The 17,672-nt window shown below is 41.8% G+C and overlaps 1 protein-coding gene across 1 annotated transcript; it reads left to right on the plus strand.

Annotated features, from left to right (window-relative positions):
- The first annotated feature begins 1,097 nt into the window (after positions 1–1,097).
- Positions 1,098–11,220, plus strand: RASL11B (RAS like family 11 member B). The gene is made up of 5 exons (XM_018575900.1): positions 1,098–1,106; positions 8,663–8,844; positions 9,673–9,729; positions 9,871–9,947; positions 10,713–11,220. Exons 2-5 carry the CDS (start codon positions 8,709–8,711, stop codon positions 11,178–11,180), a joined length of 738 nt encoding a protein of 245 aa, XP_018431402.1. The 5' UTR covers positions 1,098–1,106; positions 8,663–8,708; the 3' UTR covers positions 11,181–11,220.
- The last annotated feature ends 6,452 nt before the right edge of the window (positions 11,221–17,672 follow it).

The raw sequence follows: 17,672 nt of genomic DNA on the forward strand, positions 1-17,672 counted from the left end.
ATTTCTAAATTCAAACTTGCAGTCTAGATTCTTTTAAAACAAAGATGGATCACTGAATTAAAGGAGTTGTAAAGTCCCAGCATGCACTATCCTGTTATAACATCAGCATTGTGATAGGAATACATAGTAAAGTTGTTGTTGATAATGCAATCAAAGCTTACTCGAAAAAAAAACCCTGTTATGTAGTGAGTGCTGCCTTCTGTCTGCCCATCACCTTCACCAACTTCCTGGGTTCCCACTGTGCTTTGCATCTCTTTCCCTGCTGCTTGATGTGATGCAATCTCCATTTCTTAAGACTACATATCCCATAATGCATTGCTTCCAGCAAGTAATGATGAAGTTACATTGAGGCTGCTTCCTCTGAGAAAGAATTGAGTTGTAGTTTGGACAACAGACTTTGTGACACAAGGAAGTGCATATTCACCGGACTGAAATTGTGCCATAGCATTGAGGAAGTACATCCTATGGACATCTTCAGTAAGTTTACAAACTTCTAGATGAATATGGTTATTAGAACTTGTAGAAATTCAATATAGTTTTTGATCAAAGATACCCTTTAATGGTACCCACAAATACACATATAGCATGGATTTTGATGAAAATGAACAAAGAATGCCCCAAAACTTTTTTTTTCTATAAGGGAAGGAAAAATGTAAACACAAAATGTGCAAATGCACTTGTTTCAAAAAAAATTTGAAATACACTTTAGTGTAAATGTTACATTTGTCACAAAGATTACATTCTCTGTTCATCCTATTGGGGCCTGCACTGGCCTGCTGCCTGAGTCCACAATTGTTATACATTCACCCAATAACTTCATTTGGATGACCATCATTCACCCTCTTCAACAGTCACCTAACGATACAAGCAAATGTGTATGACAAATGCAGGCAAGTCAAGGAAGGTGAACATGGATGGATTTGTCCATGCTCCATGAATAGACCCTTTAATAGCGTTGGCCATAATAATCAACCAGTCCAAATTTTTATATCCTAATTTTCCTAAAACACTGAATGCCAAAATCACACTGGGGGTTATAACCAATCATAACAATTTTATCTGCACCAGTTTGATGATACATACTTGCACAGCACGTGTACACAACAGTGTATGTGATTTATTATGTAGGATAAAGAGCCAGCAGTTAAAATTTAGGTACTTTGCTTTTTTCTCAAACACATTTTATAACTGAAAGGTTGTTATGATTATATCCATTGAAGAGTGCCAAATCTAAAAATAGCGAGGATGAGGAGGGGAGGAAAAACATACAAATCTTTAGCGTAATTTTGTAAGAAAGAACAAAACGATTAAAATAGCTGAACTGAATGACAGATATGCAGCCATGTTGTATGTCTTTACAGTATATCATTCTCCTCTTTACCTGCTCTGCAATCTGCACAAAGGAAGAGATGAAAAAGTAATTGGAAGTGCTTTACTGGAAGGATCAGCCTAAAAAGAAGGAAACGAAGGCAGCCACAACATCTAAGGACTGATAGGCTGAAATATATTACATTCTTGTTCTTGGGTTTAGATACACTTTAACTCCTAACTCTCAACCATGATCCAACTAACACTAACCTTCAACCCTAACAAAAGAGGAATGTGCAAAGTACAGTAAAACAATCAATAATCATAGGGCCATTAAAGTACAGTAAGCAATGATCATCGGGCCATTTTAAACTGCCTCAGATACAGTTGGCTATTAACTGTAATATTTTCTTCATTCAACCTGCAGACTGAACAAAGAAAATATTATAGTCTCCTATTGTTACAGAATCTCCTGCTGTTTGCACTGTATTTCGCTTGCGGCCATATTGAGCGGGGCAACTCAGATGAATAACGTGCTGTATTATTGTGACCCTAGTTAATTTTAATACTTTATTGCTGTGTAGTATATGTATAGGGAAATGCCGCTGGTGGCGCAAGTGCAGTACAGCCTTCTCGGCCAAACCTCTTACTTCTAAGTAAACCGGTAGTCAGATGGTTGGAGACCTCGAGGAGTTGGAACGTTCGATAGAACACAGGCTCTGTTCATTCAAAGATTTTCCAGCCGATTCCTTCGATCAGCAGATCGAGGGATGATGGCCTAAACGGTGTCCACAGCGGCACCCACTTGCCAAATTGTATCAAGAACCGACCGAAATTCACATAGTGTATGGCCAGCTTAAGAACTGTTTGTATTACTTATAACACCTTCCATAGAAATTTTAGATGTGAAAGTATAAATGTGGTTATTGGCCAGTCTGAAACACTTTATTTAACAAGGTCTATTGTTGTGACTGCTGTAAACGTCAGAAATATTTTTCTGTTACTATAGTAGTAACACAAGGTATAGTCTATGTAAGGCTGATCATTAATCAGCACCAGCCCGTCTAATACAGACCTTGATGCCCCCTTCCCATTCCAATCTGTAATGCTGAGTAGACAACCACCAAAGATGTGACCTATGGAGACCTGGAGGACATGAACAATGCAATGGGCCTATGAAGACTAAGCAGTGCTTCAAAAACAGGTACATAATAATATTTACTTATTTTTTACTTCATCCTTCAACTATATTGTCCCTGCTATTGGTTAGAAATGTACAGATATAGTTCAAGAACTGAAGTGTGGCAGTAACATGGGAGGTCCTGCTTTATGACCTCGGCCCTCAGTGTTGTAAGAGTAATGGTGTAAAAGAGTTTTTTCAGACTGACCCATATAGAAAGAGGAGTGCCTAGCAGCAAAATAGCTGAAAGTATGGAATTGAGAGGTCATCAGGGAGCACATAACATGTCACAAATGGTGGTAAAGTAGTTAGTCAAACACATGGATGATAGTCTCCATACAGCTGACCACCATGCACTTCAGATAGTTGGCCACAAAATGCATTTTCCTTAGGAACACTAAGCATTTCTAATGTTCAATATGTAGTTACCTATAGCATTGACTTGCTAAAGTCAAACCACTGAAAGATAATGACTGATTGCATTTGATGGGTTACTCTACATTGCACATTGTGCTTTCATTGTTGAATATGTTTAAAGTAAAACTGAAGCCAAAACATGTTTTTAGGTTTTGGATAGAGTATTGAAGGTCCTTTGACCTGTGGGAGCTGCCTCTTCAGTGTGTTCGTTACCATTTCAAGTGGCCGATATTGCACGTGGAGTAGCCGGTATTGTTTCCTGTCAGAGTAAGGAAGGGTTATAATATAACCCCGTCAGGGTTTTTTTTTTTGTTATCTGTGATGCATTGGTGAGGTTTCACTGCGACAGACACAACAAGAAGTGAGAGAACATCCCTCCAATATAAAGACAATTTTTGATAGTCAGCAGGATCACCAGAACTAGTGTCACCATTGGAAGATTTCCCATCTATTCCTGTTCTGATGACAACCCAAAATTTGGGATTTTCTTTCCCTTTCACTTTCCGTAATAACAATCACTAGAACATATAGAGCGTGTAAATCTCCTTAATGAGGACACAGACAGCAGTGCAAAACTGACAGGGGTTCTAATGTCTCTCCAAACTATCCAAAGCTAAAAAAAACAGTTTTGGCTTCAGTTACACTTTAAATGTATTCGCCAAATGCTACTGTTACCTGCATAAACCACTGTGCAGCCAGACAGTGCTGGGCCCCCTGTGCTTCTGGGCCTCATAGTAATCTGATGGCATGTTATGTCAGTTATGCCCTTCAGACCTGTTATGAGAGATATACAGTATGAAAGCTGGCTCTGGGTATCTCCTCCTGAAACAGTTTTTTTTGCCTGGCAATCATACTGACCCTATTTCTTCAATGCTCAAACATAATGATTTAGAATATGGAGCTGACATGAACAAAACCCGTCAAGACAGGTCCTTAAAATCAGTCAGCCCAGTAACTATTATGCACAGAAGGCAATACAGTGCTGTACTGTGTTAGCCATGGGTAGCAATAGTAGCTATCATAGGTAGCTTTGGAAAACACTCACAGGGTGATTCAATTGCAACACTTTTCTGGCGTCATGGCTGTAGTCCTGTGCCAAATTCATGAAAGAAATGCAACAGTTTTTACATGCTGACGTCACATGCTGAACGAGAACGGCCATATCGGTCGCTCGAGTGTTCTGCACATGCGCGCCGCCATCTTGGAGTATACACCAAGATGGCGTCGCTCGAACATGCGGGCGCTTTCATCTTGGTGTATACCAAGATACGCTCCAAGATGGCGGCGCGCATGAGCAGAACGCGCCGGCGGCTGATATGGCCACCGCTCGTTCTGCAGTTTCAGTGTGCGGTTTCGGAATTGGAGGCTCGTTGACTCCGAATCCAAAACAACATAGAAATTTGATTCCTTTGATGAAATGGATGAAAACGTTTTTTGTTTTCATTTGTTTCGTCCGAAAACCATTTTTTTTGCCGTGCACATGTCTAGTATCAACAACCTATGGATTTTTGCGGTAAGAATCCAAGGTGTGTCTATACAGATGCAGCCGCTGTGCCTGTTCAAGTTAATGATGAGGTGACTGCAGCCGCATCTGTCAGCAGCAGTCTGCATTTAATCGTACGTGGAACCTGCGGTTCAGGATAACTGGTTTTCCCTGGATGCGATCTGTCTACGTCCAGGCAAAATCTGTCTGTGTCCAGGGACAATCTGTCTGTCTCCAGGGACAATCTGTCTGTGTCCAGGGAGGTAATCGTTCCACCTATGATTACAGACAGACTGTTCCTGACAGAGGAGGCCGCTGTAAACCCTGTCATTAACTTGAATGGGTACAGCGGCCGCATCTGAACAGGGAAGCCTGGGATTCTATAGGTTCTTGCTGCAGGAATCCCTAGGCACACATTATAGGGGTGTGAATGTAGTGTTACATTCTTGTGCTATGGCTTTGATAAATTCAATAGGAAATATGGTCATATTGGTGATCAGGAAAATGGTGGTAATTAAGTCCTCTTCCATGCTGGAGTAAATTGTGTCGCATATGTAACTATTGTGTCGCAGACAAAATTCTGCAACAGATTCATATACCCCTTACATTGTCACATGAATCTGTCGCAAGTTGCACCATGTGTTGCACAGACAGGAGACAGATTTCCATGTCAGCCATTGTTTCATACAAACCACTCATCTCTAATTGTTCAGACATGGTTCCATACAAAGAACAGAAAAAACATGCTAATAAATACAAAGGTATAGTAGACATCAAAGAACACAGATGAACCCACAACAAACAAGGAAATGTAGATGCGGTGACAGGTTCAGGTCAGTGGGACAAATGAGCCCAGGCAATAGAGAAGAGGTTTGAAGGCAGCCAGCAATGGCCGCCTGTATTACTCTAACAGGGTTATTCACAAAAGCGTGAAGAGTTTGGAGAAGGAAGGAGAAGTGAGCAATCTAGGACAACATCGCTGAACTGGAAAGTGAGCTGAATTGGAGACTTTTTCCAGTTCAGCTATGTTGTCCTAGATTGTTCACTTCTCCTCCCTTCTCCAAACGTATCACCCTTTTGTGAATAACCCTGTTAATCACAGTACTGCTGTCCCTGTGATAGAGCACATTTCATCCACCAGGCGGGATATGAGCTGTGTTCCCGCCTGCAAAGCTTGGCAGACCTGGAATCTGAAAGAGGAATTTCTGACTGATGAATGTGTACAGAGGGAAGCAGCTGCCAAGTGAATTTCATGCAAACACATGGAAGCCTGCCAGCCATAAACAGCATAGGGCGGCACACAGCTGAGAGGAGAGGTGTCACTGAAAACTGAACGTCTTATCCCTCTAGCGGCAGCCAGGGAGACTTTTCACTTCTTTTACACGGCTAGCACAGTGGTGGTCAATTTATGAGGTGTAGGGGACCTCATATGTGGCCACTCATGTCACCAAAGAGCAGCATGTAATATTCATATGACTGTCATAGACTGAATACCTACTGAAGAAAATGCTCAGAGACTGTGCTACATTAGACTGGAGTCATGCTGTAAGGGACAGTCAGAGATTAGGGACCTGTTACATGAGACTGCTAGAGATTACTGCTATTACAGCCCCTTTACATAGCAATGCTCACCATACTGACTGCCAGGGTCCAAGGGCCCCACTGCAAGCACCAAAGCTCCACATCTGGTTCTCAGTCCGCAGATTGGGCACCAGGGGGGTCTAGCAGCTTGGCAGGGTGGCCTGAAACACTTTGGTATTGTATTATAGTGTGAGTGAGAGAGGCACACACAAGAGGTGGAGGTACTGATTGGATTCATTAGGAAACAAACAACAAACGGGTGGACTTGGAGCAGGAAACTTTAAAGACTTTAAAGATACTAAAATTCCATCGGACCTTTGTGTGCATCTGTGGCTCCGCGGTTCAAGTTTCTCTGATCCCTGGATTCTTGTTGGGAAACAGAACCCCCTGAGGAAGCTCAAATGTGAAACGCGTAGGGGATCAATGGAGCGATACAATTCTACATATGTAACACTATGATTTACATTATGAAATGAATATGAAATATGTATGATATAAAAATAGACAAGGAATTTAGGGACCTGACAATCATGTTTGTTTATTGGCAATGTTTTTAACTTTTACTATGAAAACACCTTTTATGAAATCAATAAATTTATACGATTTTCTAAACCTTCTGAGTCCTCATAAAAAAACCCACCATAACCTTGGTTGTAAACGTGTATGCAATTAACTAGATTGGGGTGAGGTCTTAGATTACCTGGGTGGAGTTTCTGGGAAGTGTCATTGGATAGCATTGTATTATAATAAACACGAATGAGGGTGACTGATGGCTGCTGGTGTGAAATAAATCAGCATTGTGTTATAATAAACATAAATATGTATTATGCAACACAGATTTCAGTAACTGAAATGAGAAAATGTCATCATTAGAAGAAGCCGGCAATATGTGACATTGAGGTGATGGAGGACAATACTAAATGATCACTTCTATGCTGAACATTCTAATCTAGAGGATTCAACAAGGAGAGGATTTGCAGCATGGCAACAGCAGTGTGAGAGATTTATTTTCCCTCAGCAATCCTCATAGAAAGAAAGACAAGTTCTCTGATGGAAACAAATTGTGTTCTGCGTGTTCATTGTTTTATCAGAGTCTGCTATCTAATAAAGGACATTATTATTATTATATACAGGATTTCTATAATACCAACACTTTGGACAGTGTTTTACAATATGAAGTTACAATACAATTTAAGACAAGACTTTACAATCATTCCCTCTATTCTCTATGTCCGCTATCTGTTCTCTACATTCCAGGGCATGTGTAAAGAGCACTGCAGCGCTGTAACCCATAGCAACCAATGTTAAACCCCTTCCATAGATCTGTTGGCTGTGTGTGGAAAGTCTATGATTCCTATTCATAACCCGAAACCGTCTGATGCCGCCATAGAAGAAAATAGCACACGCCATATTGTCTGGTGTATGGTTCTTTATGGAAGATTGGTCTCATTAGGATAAATGGTCAGAAATGTAATTGTGGCACTGGGGGTCCCCGGGTTTAGATCTAAGCCAGCACATTATCTGCATGGAGTTTGCATGTTCTCCCCATGCTTCCGTGGCTTTCCTTCAAAACTCCAAAGACATGCTGGTAGGATAATTGGATCCTGTCTGAATTGGTGTCTGTGCATGTATGCATGATATATAGGGAAGTTAGATTGTAAGCTCCTTTAGGCCAGGGACTGATGTGTAGAATATGTACCGTATATACTCGAGTATAAGCCGAGATTTTCAGCCCATTTTTTTGGGTGAAAAGTGCCCCCCTCGGCTTATACTCGAGTCAGCGCCAGCGCGTCTTCTTACTTACCTCGCCGAGCGTCGCGTCACTGCTGCTCCGGTAGGCGATATATATTGTTGTTGGGGCGATTCATCTCCTACTGATGTTCAGGTTTATAATAATAATAATGGGAGATTATCTTTGAATAATTTCCATGATAAATCTAAATTACAGAATTGAGTGTTTGAATTGATGGAAATATCAAATCTCCAGTGCTAAGTCATCACTTGCAAGATATTAACCGCGCAATTACGTGATTATAAATCGCCCATGTCGTCTTCAGCTAAATTGCAGACAAGTCAAATCTGATTGGTTGGCTTAGTCTGTAGCCTAGCTAGCAGAGCCCAGGTTTTAGAGTCTGGGCATGCTGGGCTGTGTAGTGCCTCCATCTGTCACTGTCCATCCATCCACAAAAAGACCTCGTGTTATGTCACATTAATCACATGGAGCTCGTAGTACATAACACCTAAGGATCTGACAGCTGAGTCCTGTGTGTTGTTCATTCGTCACAGAGACTGAAGAATAATTAACGATCAAAGCAGAGAGCATTTTTCATGGCAGTCATGCAACGTTGTGAGCAGGAAAATCATTATGGAAAGCTATGTATGTCCCCCACAGACAGTGCATGTCAATATTACACAACACACAGGCTGGAGCAAAATACCAGGAGGAGGGAGGACCAACCTAATGTGATGGAGGCTCTGATTGGCTGTCAGGATAGAAGGGGCGGGACCTCACTGCTGTCTCTTCTTAAACAAAACAGCCGGCTGTGCGGAGTGTAGATCAGAGCGGTCTGGAGGAGGAAAGTAGAGGGGCATAGGACTAGGAGAGCTGGGATCATAGGACAGGGGACGGCTGGGATTGTACTCACCACTGGTACTCAACACACGATTAGCACACACAGGCATCCCATCTGCAGCCAGCACAAGTCTATACAAGCTGCACCGACCTCACATCTCTGCAAAATGCGTCTGATCCAGAACATGTGCACTATATCCGAGTGCCCATCGGCTGCGGGCACCGACTGTGCGGGCACCAGCAATGGCAGCAGCAGAGTCATCAAGATTGCTGTGGTTGGGGGCAGTGGAGTGGGCAAGACAGGTGAGTCACTGGCAATCATGAAGGGGCTTATTTATCTCTCTTGTCTCTCCTAGATTCTTCTGTCTCCTTTTCTTTCCTTTCTCTCCTTTTCTTCTCTTTCCTCTCTTTCCTTTTCTTTCCTCTCTCTCTGTCTCTTTTTCATTTTCCCTCTTTCATTTTCTTTCCTCTCTCTTTCCCTTTTCCTCTCTTTTCTTTTCTTTCCTCTCTCTCTGTCTCCTTTTCCTTTTCTCTCTTTCTTTTTCTTTCCCTGTCTACTCTTTCTCTCTCCTTTTCCTTTCTCACTTCCCCCCTCTCTCATCTCCCTGTAAATGTTTTTATTTTGATGGGTGGCAGTATATACATAGAATAGGATACGTTTTCCAATAAATTTCTTGAATGAGTCTTTGCAGTAGAATTGATCAATGAATGTAGTTGTTATGTTTCGCTTATTATTATACGCAGCAGCGTTAGTTCGTTTTTTTAATACACCTTTACAATCCATCACTACATATACTATGTATAAGATCATTCAGTGATGCTCAGCATGAAGGCAGTGGTGGTATTCAGGAATTGCTTAGATAATCACATAGTTTATGTTGATATCAGTAGAATTGTTCTGCGCTAATAGGCATTTCCCTAGTAGTTACTATGTGAGTGCCCCACTAATTGTGTCAGCACCGGTGTGGGGGTATTGTAATGTAAAACAATCACTGTTTGAGGAGATGCAACCTGCAGCTCTCTGACTTCTAGAGAGCCGGCAGAGAAGGAATATGTTCATGGTGTAGTGGGGATGTGGCATTTTTTCAGCTTTCCAATCAACTTACCATTCTCTTGTTTCGTTCCTTGCAGCTCTGGTGGTCAGATTTCTCACCAAGCGGTTTATTGGCGACTATGAGAGGAATGCAGGTAAGCACTGACGATTTATGTATTGACCTGTTGGTATTACCATAATGATCAGAACATATAATGCAAACCAACAGAAACCGTCTGTATGTTCCATCAAACATTTCTACTCTTCCCTAATGAAACACATCTTTGTTTTCTCAGGAAACCTGTACAGCAGACAAGTGCAGATCGATGGAATGAATCTCGCCATCCAGGTGCAGGACACGCCAGGTGTTCAGGTAAATCCACTTTCTGATGTACAATGTCACCATCTCTGCTAATCCTTCAGCTGTTTATGGGGCACAAACTTGTAATTAGTTCCTTCAGTCGCTCAGTGTAAGCCTTTTGGACAGGGAGTAGTAGGTACTGCTTGGTTACTATTCTATTAGAGCTTTTTAACTCCAATGCTACAGCACATCGCTGAGCTGTGTGCTCGCTATCCTAAGAAAACAGTTCAAACGGATACAAAAAAAAAAACGTCTGCGTGGGAGTACTGTAGGTGAATCTGTGAACTCGTGAACTGAATCTAAATGCTGTAAATGGTCTGGAACTGGGGACACGTATAGGCTCATTTCATTGCCATTCTGTCTAGTCCACCCGGGATGGCTATGTGCGCTCCCAGAAATTTGTCTAGTTACAGCAGTTGAGAATGGGCAGCTGTCCAGATGTAACTGCTTCCAGCTTATATCTCCTTACTTTCCAGACTCACTGTCTAGCCAGCTCATTTCCCTTCCTGCCCCACTACAAAATCTTTCTCTCTCTTTGCTGTACATTCCTCCTGAGAGTAGAAAACTCCGCTGTATCTGATTCCAGATTTTGCAGCTGCATCAACATACATTGGGTTAGGAGGGTGAAGGAGCAGACAGATTGATATTGCATACATCTTCTGCAGCACTTAAGTACTTTTGGAACTGGTGTCTCAGTAGTACATTAGAAAAGCTGTGTTCCCTCTAAATTGTTTTAACAGGTCACCTTATTTTTTTCTTTTTTTTTTCCTTCCCCAGATACACGAGCAAAGCCTGGAGTGCAATGAGCAGCTTAACAGATCCATCAGATGGGCAGACGCTGTGGTCATAGTCTTCTCGATCACAGACTGTAAGAGCTATGAACTTATTAGCCACCTTCACCAGCATGTGCGCCAGCTCCACCCAGACAACAGAGTTCCTATTGTTATTGTGGCCAACAAAGCGGACCTGCTGCACCTCAAGCAGGTGGAACCACAGCATGGACTACAGCTGGCCAACATGCTGGGCTGCACTTTCTACGAAGTCAGCGTCAGCGAGAACTATATTGATGTTTATAACGCCTTTCAGGTCCTTTGTAAAGAGATCAGCAAGCACCAGGTCACAACCACGCCGGAGAAGAGGAAAAATTCTCTCATCCCACGGCCAAAATCTCCAAACATGCAGGACTTGAAAAGACGCTTTAAACAAGTCCTGTCTGCCAAAGTGAGAACTGCTACGTCTGTTTGAAGAGCGTCTGAGGCAGCTGTTGTTTTTGTTCTTCCAGAAAATAAAAGAGAGCATGTAAAGGTGCTAACATGGATAACTTTGACATTGCTGGCTGTGAGGGCAGCACAGATATGAGGAGAGAGGTTGAAAGGAGAGGTTGTGAAAGCGGCATAGAGGAGCCAAGCTGAACAGTGGATTAAGTGGCATATGGACATCAAATTTCAGGAAAATGACCGGCTGCAATGGCATGGCCACCTGAAATGTGGGATGAAATGCAATGCACATTTTGTGGACTCAAAAATGGGATTCACACTAAGTACTATTACAGTGGGAAGTTGGAGTAGGAAACATCCCCTTTTTCCTTTTCATTTTACCACAGTGTAAATGTCATAACTGTATTCTTATATATTACAAAGTGCTATTTTCAGCGGATGAATGTCACAATGTCCATTTGTATAAGAAGATATTCTGCCTGGCGGTGGTAATACAACAGTGGACACATGTGGCTTTGACTCATAATATGCCTACAACAAGTGTGGGCGTATTCATGTGGCACCACATGCTGAGTCTTCAGCGGAGTCTGTCTGTAAGGCATTGTGTATATGTGCTTTGTATCTGCACTTCCTTTCCTGTGGTAAAAGTCATGTTCTGGGGGCTTACATCTTCAGATATTAGGGGGTGCTATGTTTCATTTCAATGTTACTATGGGAGATATATGGCTGATGAACTGTCACTGTCTCTTAGTTAGCCGATGATGATCAAGGATGAGGCTGACACTTTTATGAATTGCACTTTAAAAGCCATTTGTGCTTTTGCTTTGTAAATTGTAATTTATTTATTTTTGTGTACAATAAATGCCTAAAGGGCTAATTTTTTAAACAAAGTTTCCTTTATTTTGTATTGTTTACTTTTAAAAGTGGTGAAACTGATATTCATTTGCACATATGATGCCTGCGACATATTGCCAACCACATTATCCAGCGAACAAGTCTACACGACAATGCTCCCCTTAACAACAGAGTGAGCTAAAATAACATGTGATGACCACAAGATCTTCAGATGCTTCATAATATCCTGGAATCACTAAAGGTATTCAGCATATCTGAGCAAAGAATACAAGTTCCATTTCAATACCCTTCTGTCTAAAAGCCACCATGGGCTACCACGGTAATAAAATATGACTTCTTATTGTTTTTTTATGGTTTAGTGCAATTTGTCCATTTTTTTTCCTTTTTGAACTAAGTATCCTTAAAAAAAACATATACAGCTTACACTTACATTTTAGGCATAGAAATATTCATACGCAATGGTACAATTTGGGAATATCCATTGATAGCTATGACTTTTAGATGTATTCTGTTAAGGTTACTGGGTTTCTGCAAGACTGCACCACTGGATAGACTCTAATAAAATTGAGACATGAAAAAGCCACAGCCAACTGAAACAGTTACAGAGATTTTATAGACTTCTTGTGGAGTTTCATATTTCATTGTAAGTGGTGAGGGACACATTGATTGAAGGGCTCTAGGCAGTGCTCAAGTCAGGGGTCCCTTCCTTTTAAATATGCAGTATTTAGCTCCAGACCTAAGATCACCCCTGGAATAATTCACTACAAAGCCACCTATATAGTTTAGGTCTGACTTCTATCAGGGTAAAGCACTGAGCATTCCATAAAGTTGTATGTTTGGCTCAGCAAAGGAAGGAAAAAGGAGGCAGCATCAATGTTCACGGGTGGAGGGAGCAATAGCGATTGGAACAGATGAATGATTCTACTCAGGAAAGATTGGTTAGTGGTGTCTTAAAGGTCGACATGAGATCTTTAAAGTGTCTGAATCAGCAAACTGTCATCTCATGTCTGTGAGCACCTTTAAACTGGCTATACATGTAAAGTCAAAGTGGGAGCCAAATCGTTAACCAATTTGACCATAGTCAGTGCAATCCAGTTATTTCTCAATCCTGTCACATCTATGAATTATGTATGGAATAAACAGAAAAAGTTGCACGATGATCGCACATGAAACAGACACCATGAAACAAGATTTTCTGTCCTGTCGGAATTATAGGTCAGGACAGTGTAAAGCAGCCGGACATGGCTGGAAATTGGCTTGTGCATGGGTTCCAACTGGACTCTGTGGTAGATGAAGTAAAATGGCAAGAGTTTAGTATTTGATAGTAATATTTCCTGTCACTGCAACTGTTTTGCTTAAAGCAGACCTACAGTATACTCCAATATTAAAGCTATATTATCAGTCCTAACATCTCTAGGAGAAAACTTTGCCCCAAACTCCCTCTAGTGCCGGTTACGAGACCAAATTTCTAGGAAAGGAAGGTATATTAGCCCTTCTGTTACTTCTCATTTATCTACTGCAGAAAGACTATTAACAGTTTAAATGAACCTGTGCTTACTTTGTTTCCACTAAACCGCAGGAAGCCATGAATAGAAGGTACCTAGAAGTGCCTGGCATATGGTCAGATACCCTGTAGAGCTCCCCAGGAGCACTAAATCTCTGGTAGCTTTTAATATGCAAATACCTACTTCAGTTCCTCTCCTAACATCTGTGATACATTGCTGTGTCATCCTTGTGGTTGACAGCCTCCCTGACAAATAGTGAACAACCATAGGCCCCGTGCAAAAGATCCAGGGCTGTCATCTTTATACCCCCTTCATTACTAGGTTTGCCACTGACACGGAACAAACATATGCATTAACAAGTGTTGGGATCACTTACCCACATGTGCTTGTTACAGATAAGTTAGTAGGATGACCGTCACAGATCATGTTCCTTCAAAAGCTGGGTAGGAATGGCAGCTTTCAAAACTCCAATCGGACATGTTCTCGTTCAGAAACCATTTGTATCTTTTAGCTCCCCAGCCCTTAGCATGTACAAGGTATCTAATCTTGCATGAAGCCACCATTAGTATAAGTGAAGTAAGGTGATGACAGATTCACTTTGGGTTAACATTTGAGCACAGGTCCACATCAAATAACAGTGATTCATTAAAAACGTATTTGTCTAGTAAAAAAAAGATCAAGCATATGAGGACATTCCAGAAGTCCGTCCTCAAGTAGCATTGTAAAACATGTCATAGGAAAGTCACTGATATGTAATAAAGATAAATCAATAGCGCCGGTGAGCATTCTTATTTGTCCAGCAGCTGCACTGCCTATCTGTTATCAGAAAGTCTACTGATAAAATGTGCACAGTGCATGCTCAGCATTATTTTGGTTATGGCTTCCTCTTTGGTCCTATTTTTGTCTGGTGAACAAGGTCCAAGGTATGTCAGCTACCCAGTGCACCAAATAGTGATATATGTACATACAATGCGCTAAAGCCCAACTCAAGCCAAAGCATTAAAGGTGTCCATACACCTTGCAATTATCGCTTGGAAATCGAACGTGATCGGGGTTTTGGTACGATAATCGGACAGTTGATGGGAAGTGAACGATCAGTATTACTGTACAACTGGCCGAATTTCCTCGATCAGTCAGGCTGAAAAACTTTTTCCGTATTGTACAAAAATTGATGGATTAGTGGCATTTTCGTACAGAAAAAAAATCACAACATGAAAACTGCACATGCGCAAACGAAAATCCATTCATCGATCGACAAAATTCGGCCTGCTAGTATTGTTAACAAATGATAATGTAAATCTACACTGGTCTGTGCATGATAGGCAGTAGTGCGAAAATCGAATGAGGGTTCAATGACGGGATGAAAGAAATCGAACAATAATCGTAAGGTGTATGGCCAGCTTTACACTTGTTTTTTATTTTGTATAGACTAAAGGTGCCCATACACCTTACAATTATCTGCAGATTTTCTGTGGTCAGATGGAAAAAGTGCAACAGATTTGCCCAGGTGGAGATTACTCCATCCACACAGTTAAGTGTAGATGGAGGAATCTGTTGCACCTTTTCCATCTGACCACAGAAAATCTGCAGATAATTGTAAGCTGTATGGCCAGCTTTAGGAAAAGTAAATACATATTAAAAGTTACTGTAACCCTGTTGGGGAGATTTCACCTTGTCCCTGTGACAACAGCGCAAGAATTGAAGAAATGTGGGGAGTGGTTGTCACTGGAGCAGGAAGACACAGACAGCAATAGCAACCCAACAGAAGTTCTAACCTTTCCCCTAGTTCACTGTTGTTTAAGTTTGTGTCCATATTGTCTAGGAAAAATAGTGTTGTGAAACCTGGCCAGTGGGGACACAGATCTGACAGAGGTACGATCCCTTATCCACTGTATCCAAAATAAAAAAAAGTCGTTATGTATAGGCTAATTCTACCTTTGTGACCATGTTTTATGTTACAGGTATATAGAGTGTAAAATGAAACATGGTCACACTCCCCAGCCTCAAACCCCTGGATTCCCCCTCCGATCCGCCAGCGCTGACTGGCGGAACGGACGGGGGAGGGGGCGGGTACAGCTGGCTCTGCCTCTAGATAGGCAGAGCCAGCTGTCAGTCGCGCAGCTGGGCGGATCCCGGCACACTTGTCGGGATCCGCTTCAGCTGCGGCGCCTCAGTATACCGCGAGCTGCAGCTCGCGTTATACCGCGGCGTCTCAGTATACCACGAGCTGCAGCTCGCGGTATACTGAGCCTAGGGTGACGGGAGGACGCTAGTTTGCGTCCTCCCGTTACCCCAAGGAGAACTATGGGGAAAAGCCTTAACCCCATAGTTCTCCTTTAAGTCTTCTCTGCCAGTTTGGCCGAGGGACTTTTAGATCTCAATGGAGCACAAAAATTGTGACGTTACCGCACTTGTAATCCATTGATTGCTTCCTCCAGTCCCATAACAGAAAGTCCTCAGTATGGGCCTGAGGTCGAGGAAACGGTCGGCACGAGCCAGAGCAGTGCACCCTCAAGCCACTGATTATGGCTCCAGCGCAAAAAAGAATAAAGGCACATTTATTTTTCAATTGTTTGGGTATATTTATTGTTTGCAAAAGGTGCACTATGACTTTAACAGAAGAAAAGTGCACTGCTAATGAACTTATCAATATTTGGTGATGGCTTCTTTCTGTGTTTTCATAGGTTCCATGAATAGGGTTAGCAGTGAAACAGCCTCTTTGTGGCGGGGTGGAATGCAGACATATAATTTAGCCATTCTACAGACTATGATTAATGGGAACATTAAGTATCCAGTAATCAATACTGTGCAGAATGCACTTTAAGACTTTCATGGTAACATCTGTGAAGCAGGTGATCTCCTCCATGTGGCTGTAGAAGGCTCAGCACATCTTCAGAGTTCATGCATGTAATAGAGTTTAGCTTTTCTTTCTCTTTGATCAACTCACACTGAAATGATCAAAATGTTGCTCTAAGACTTTGTTTGGCAGGTTTAGAACACAAAGCATGAGATATGGTAGAGATGACTACATAGACAGTATAGACAATAGAGGCAGTGGAGCTGAATGTATCGATTCACTAACTAGACCACAGATTTATTAAACTAACCATACTATACAATCTAATTGTACAAACAATTTATCAGAATTATGTAATATGAGGATATGTCACAGTCTAAACAATCCTTTTAATCTGTATCAATTCAGGCTGGCCTTTGCATTACAAAGCTGATGATAGATCTAAAGGAGATTGGATGGAGTAGGACCACCTTTAGACACTTTCTGACCAATGACCTCTTCCTAGAGCTGCAAACCCACACTAACTATCTTCTTATGTTGAACTAGTTTTATATTACTATTAAAGTAGATGAAAAACCTTAATTAACATTTGGTTTACTAAAACAGTGTTGTTTCATCCTTTTAGGCACTTTCTAACTCCTTGCACTCCATCCAGCGTCAGCTGGAAATCATTGCTCTGGACCGGCATCCTGACAGAGGAGCACACAATACAATATACAAGGAGCGTAAACATGGCCACCTATAGTCTTCTCCAAAAGCCAAGTACAAGGTGATGAAGAAGAAGAGCAAGTGGGAGACACAGCATTGTCAACCTATAACAAGTGTCTGAACAAGGACCTTCATGGCAGGATCACCAGGTATTATTTTAATAAAAGCTGCACATTAAAAAAACTTTGAAAACTAGTTTTGAGATTGTAATAACAAGGGCAATATTATATACTGTACTATACTAGTATATACTATAGTACATGGTTTATATATTATATACTTTTATATATGATATACTTTAATGCAGTTACGTGCGGTACCTTCGCTTCTTGGTGAGGCATTCCCCGACCCTGCCCCCAGCACGCCAAAGCCCCACCCATATCCCACCGAAGCCACACTCCCATCCCACCGAAGTCCCAGCTAGTGTGAAAGAAGGAGGGAGGAGACGGGGATGAGCCTCCCTGTCCCTCACTTGCTCCTCACTGCTGAGGCATCGACATCGATGGCCTCAGTGGGGGTTTTTTTTTTCTTTTTTTGATTGGACAGCTTGGACCAATGGTGCTTTGCCATCCACAGAGCTCACAGAGCTCTAACAAAGAGTAGAGGCTGTGACAGCTCTTGCCTCACTATAGTTAGGTTACATAAGCAGAGGGGA

The sequence above is a fragment of the Nanorana parkeri genome, unplaced genomic scaffold, assembly GCF_000935625.1.
Source record: "Nanorana parkeri isolate BGI_ZX_2015 unplaced genomic scaffold, ASM93562v1 scaffold54, whole genome shotgun sequence".
In the NCBI taxonomy this organism is placed as follows: Eukaryota; Metazoa; Chordata; class Amphibia; order Anura; family Dicroglossidae; genus Nanorana; species Nanorana parkeri.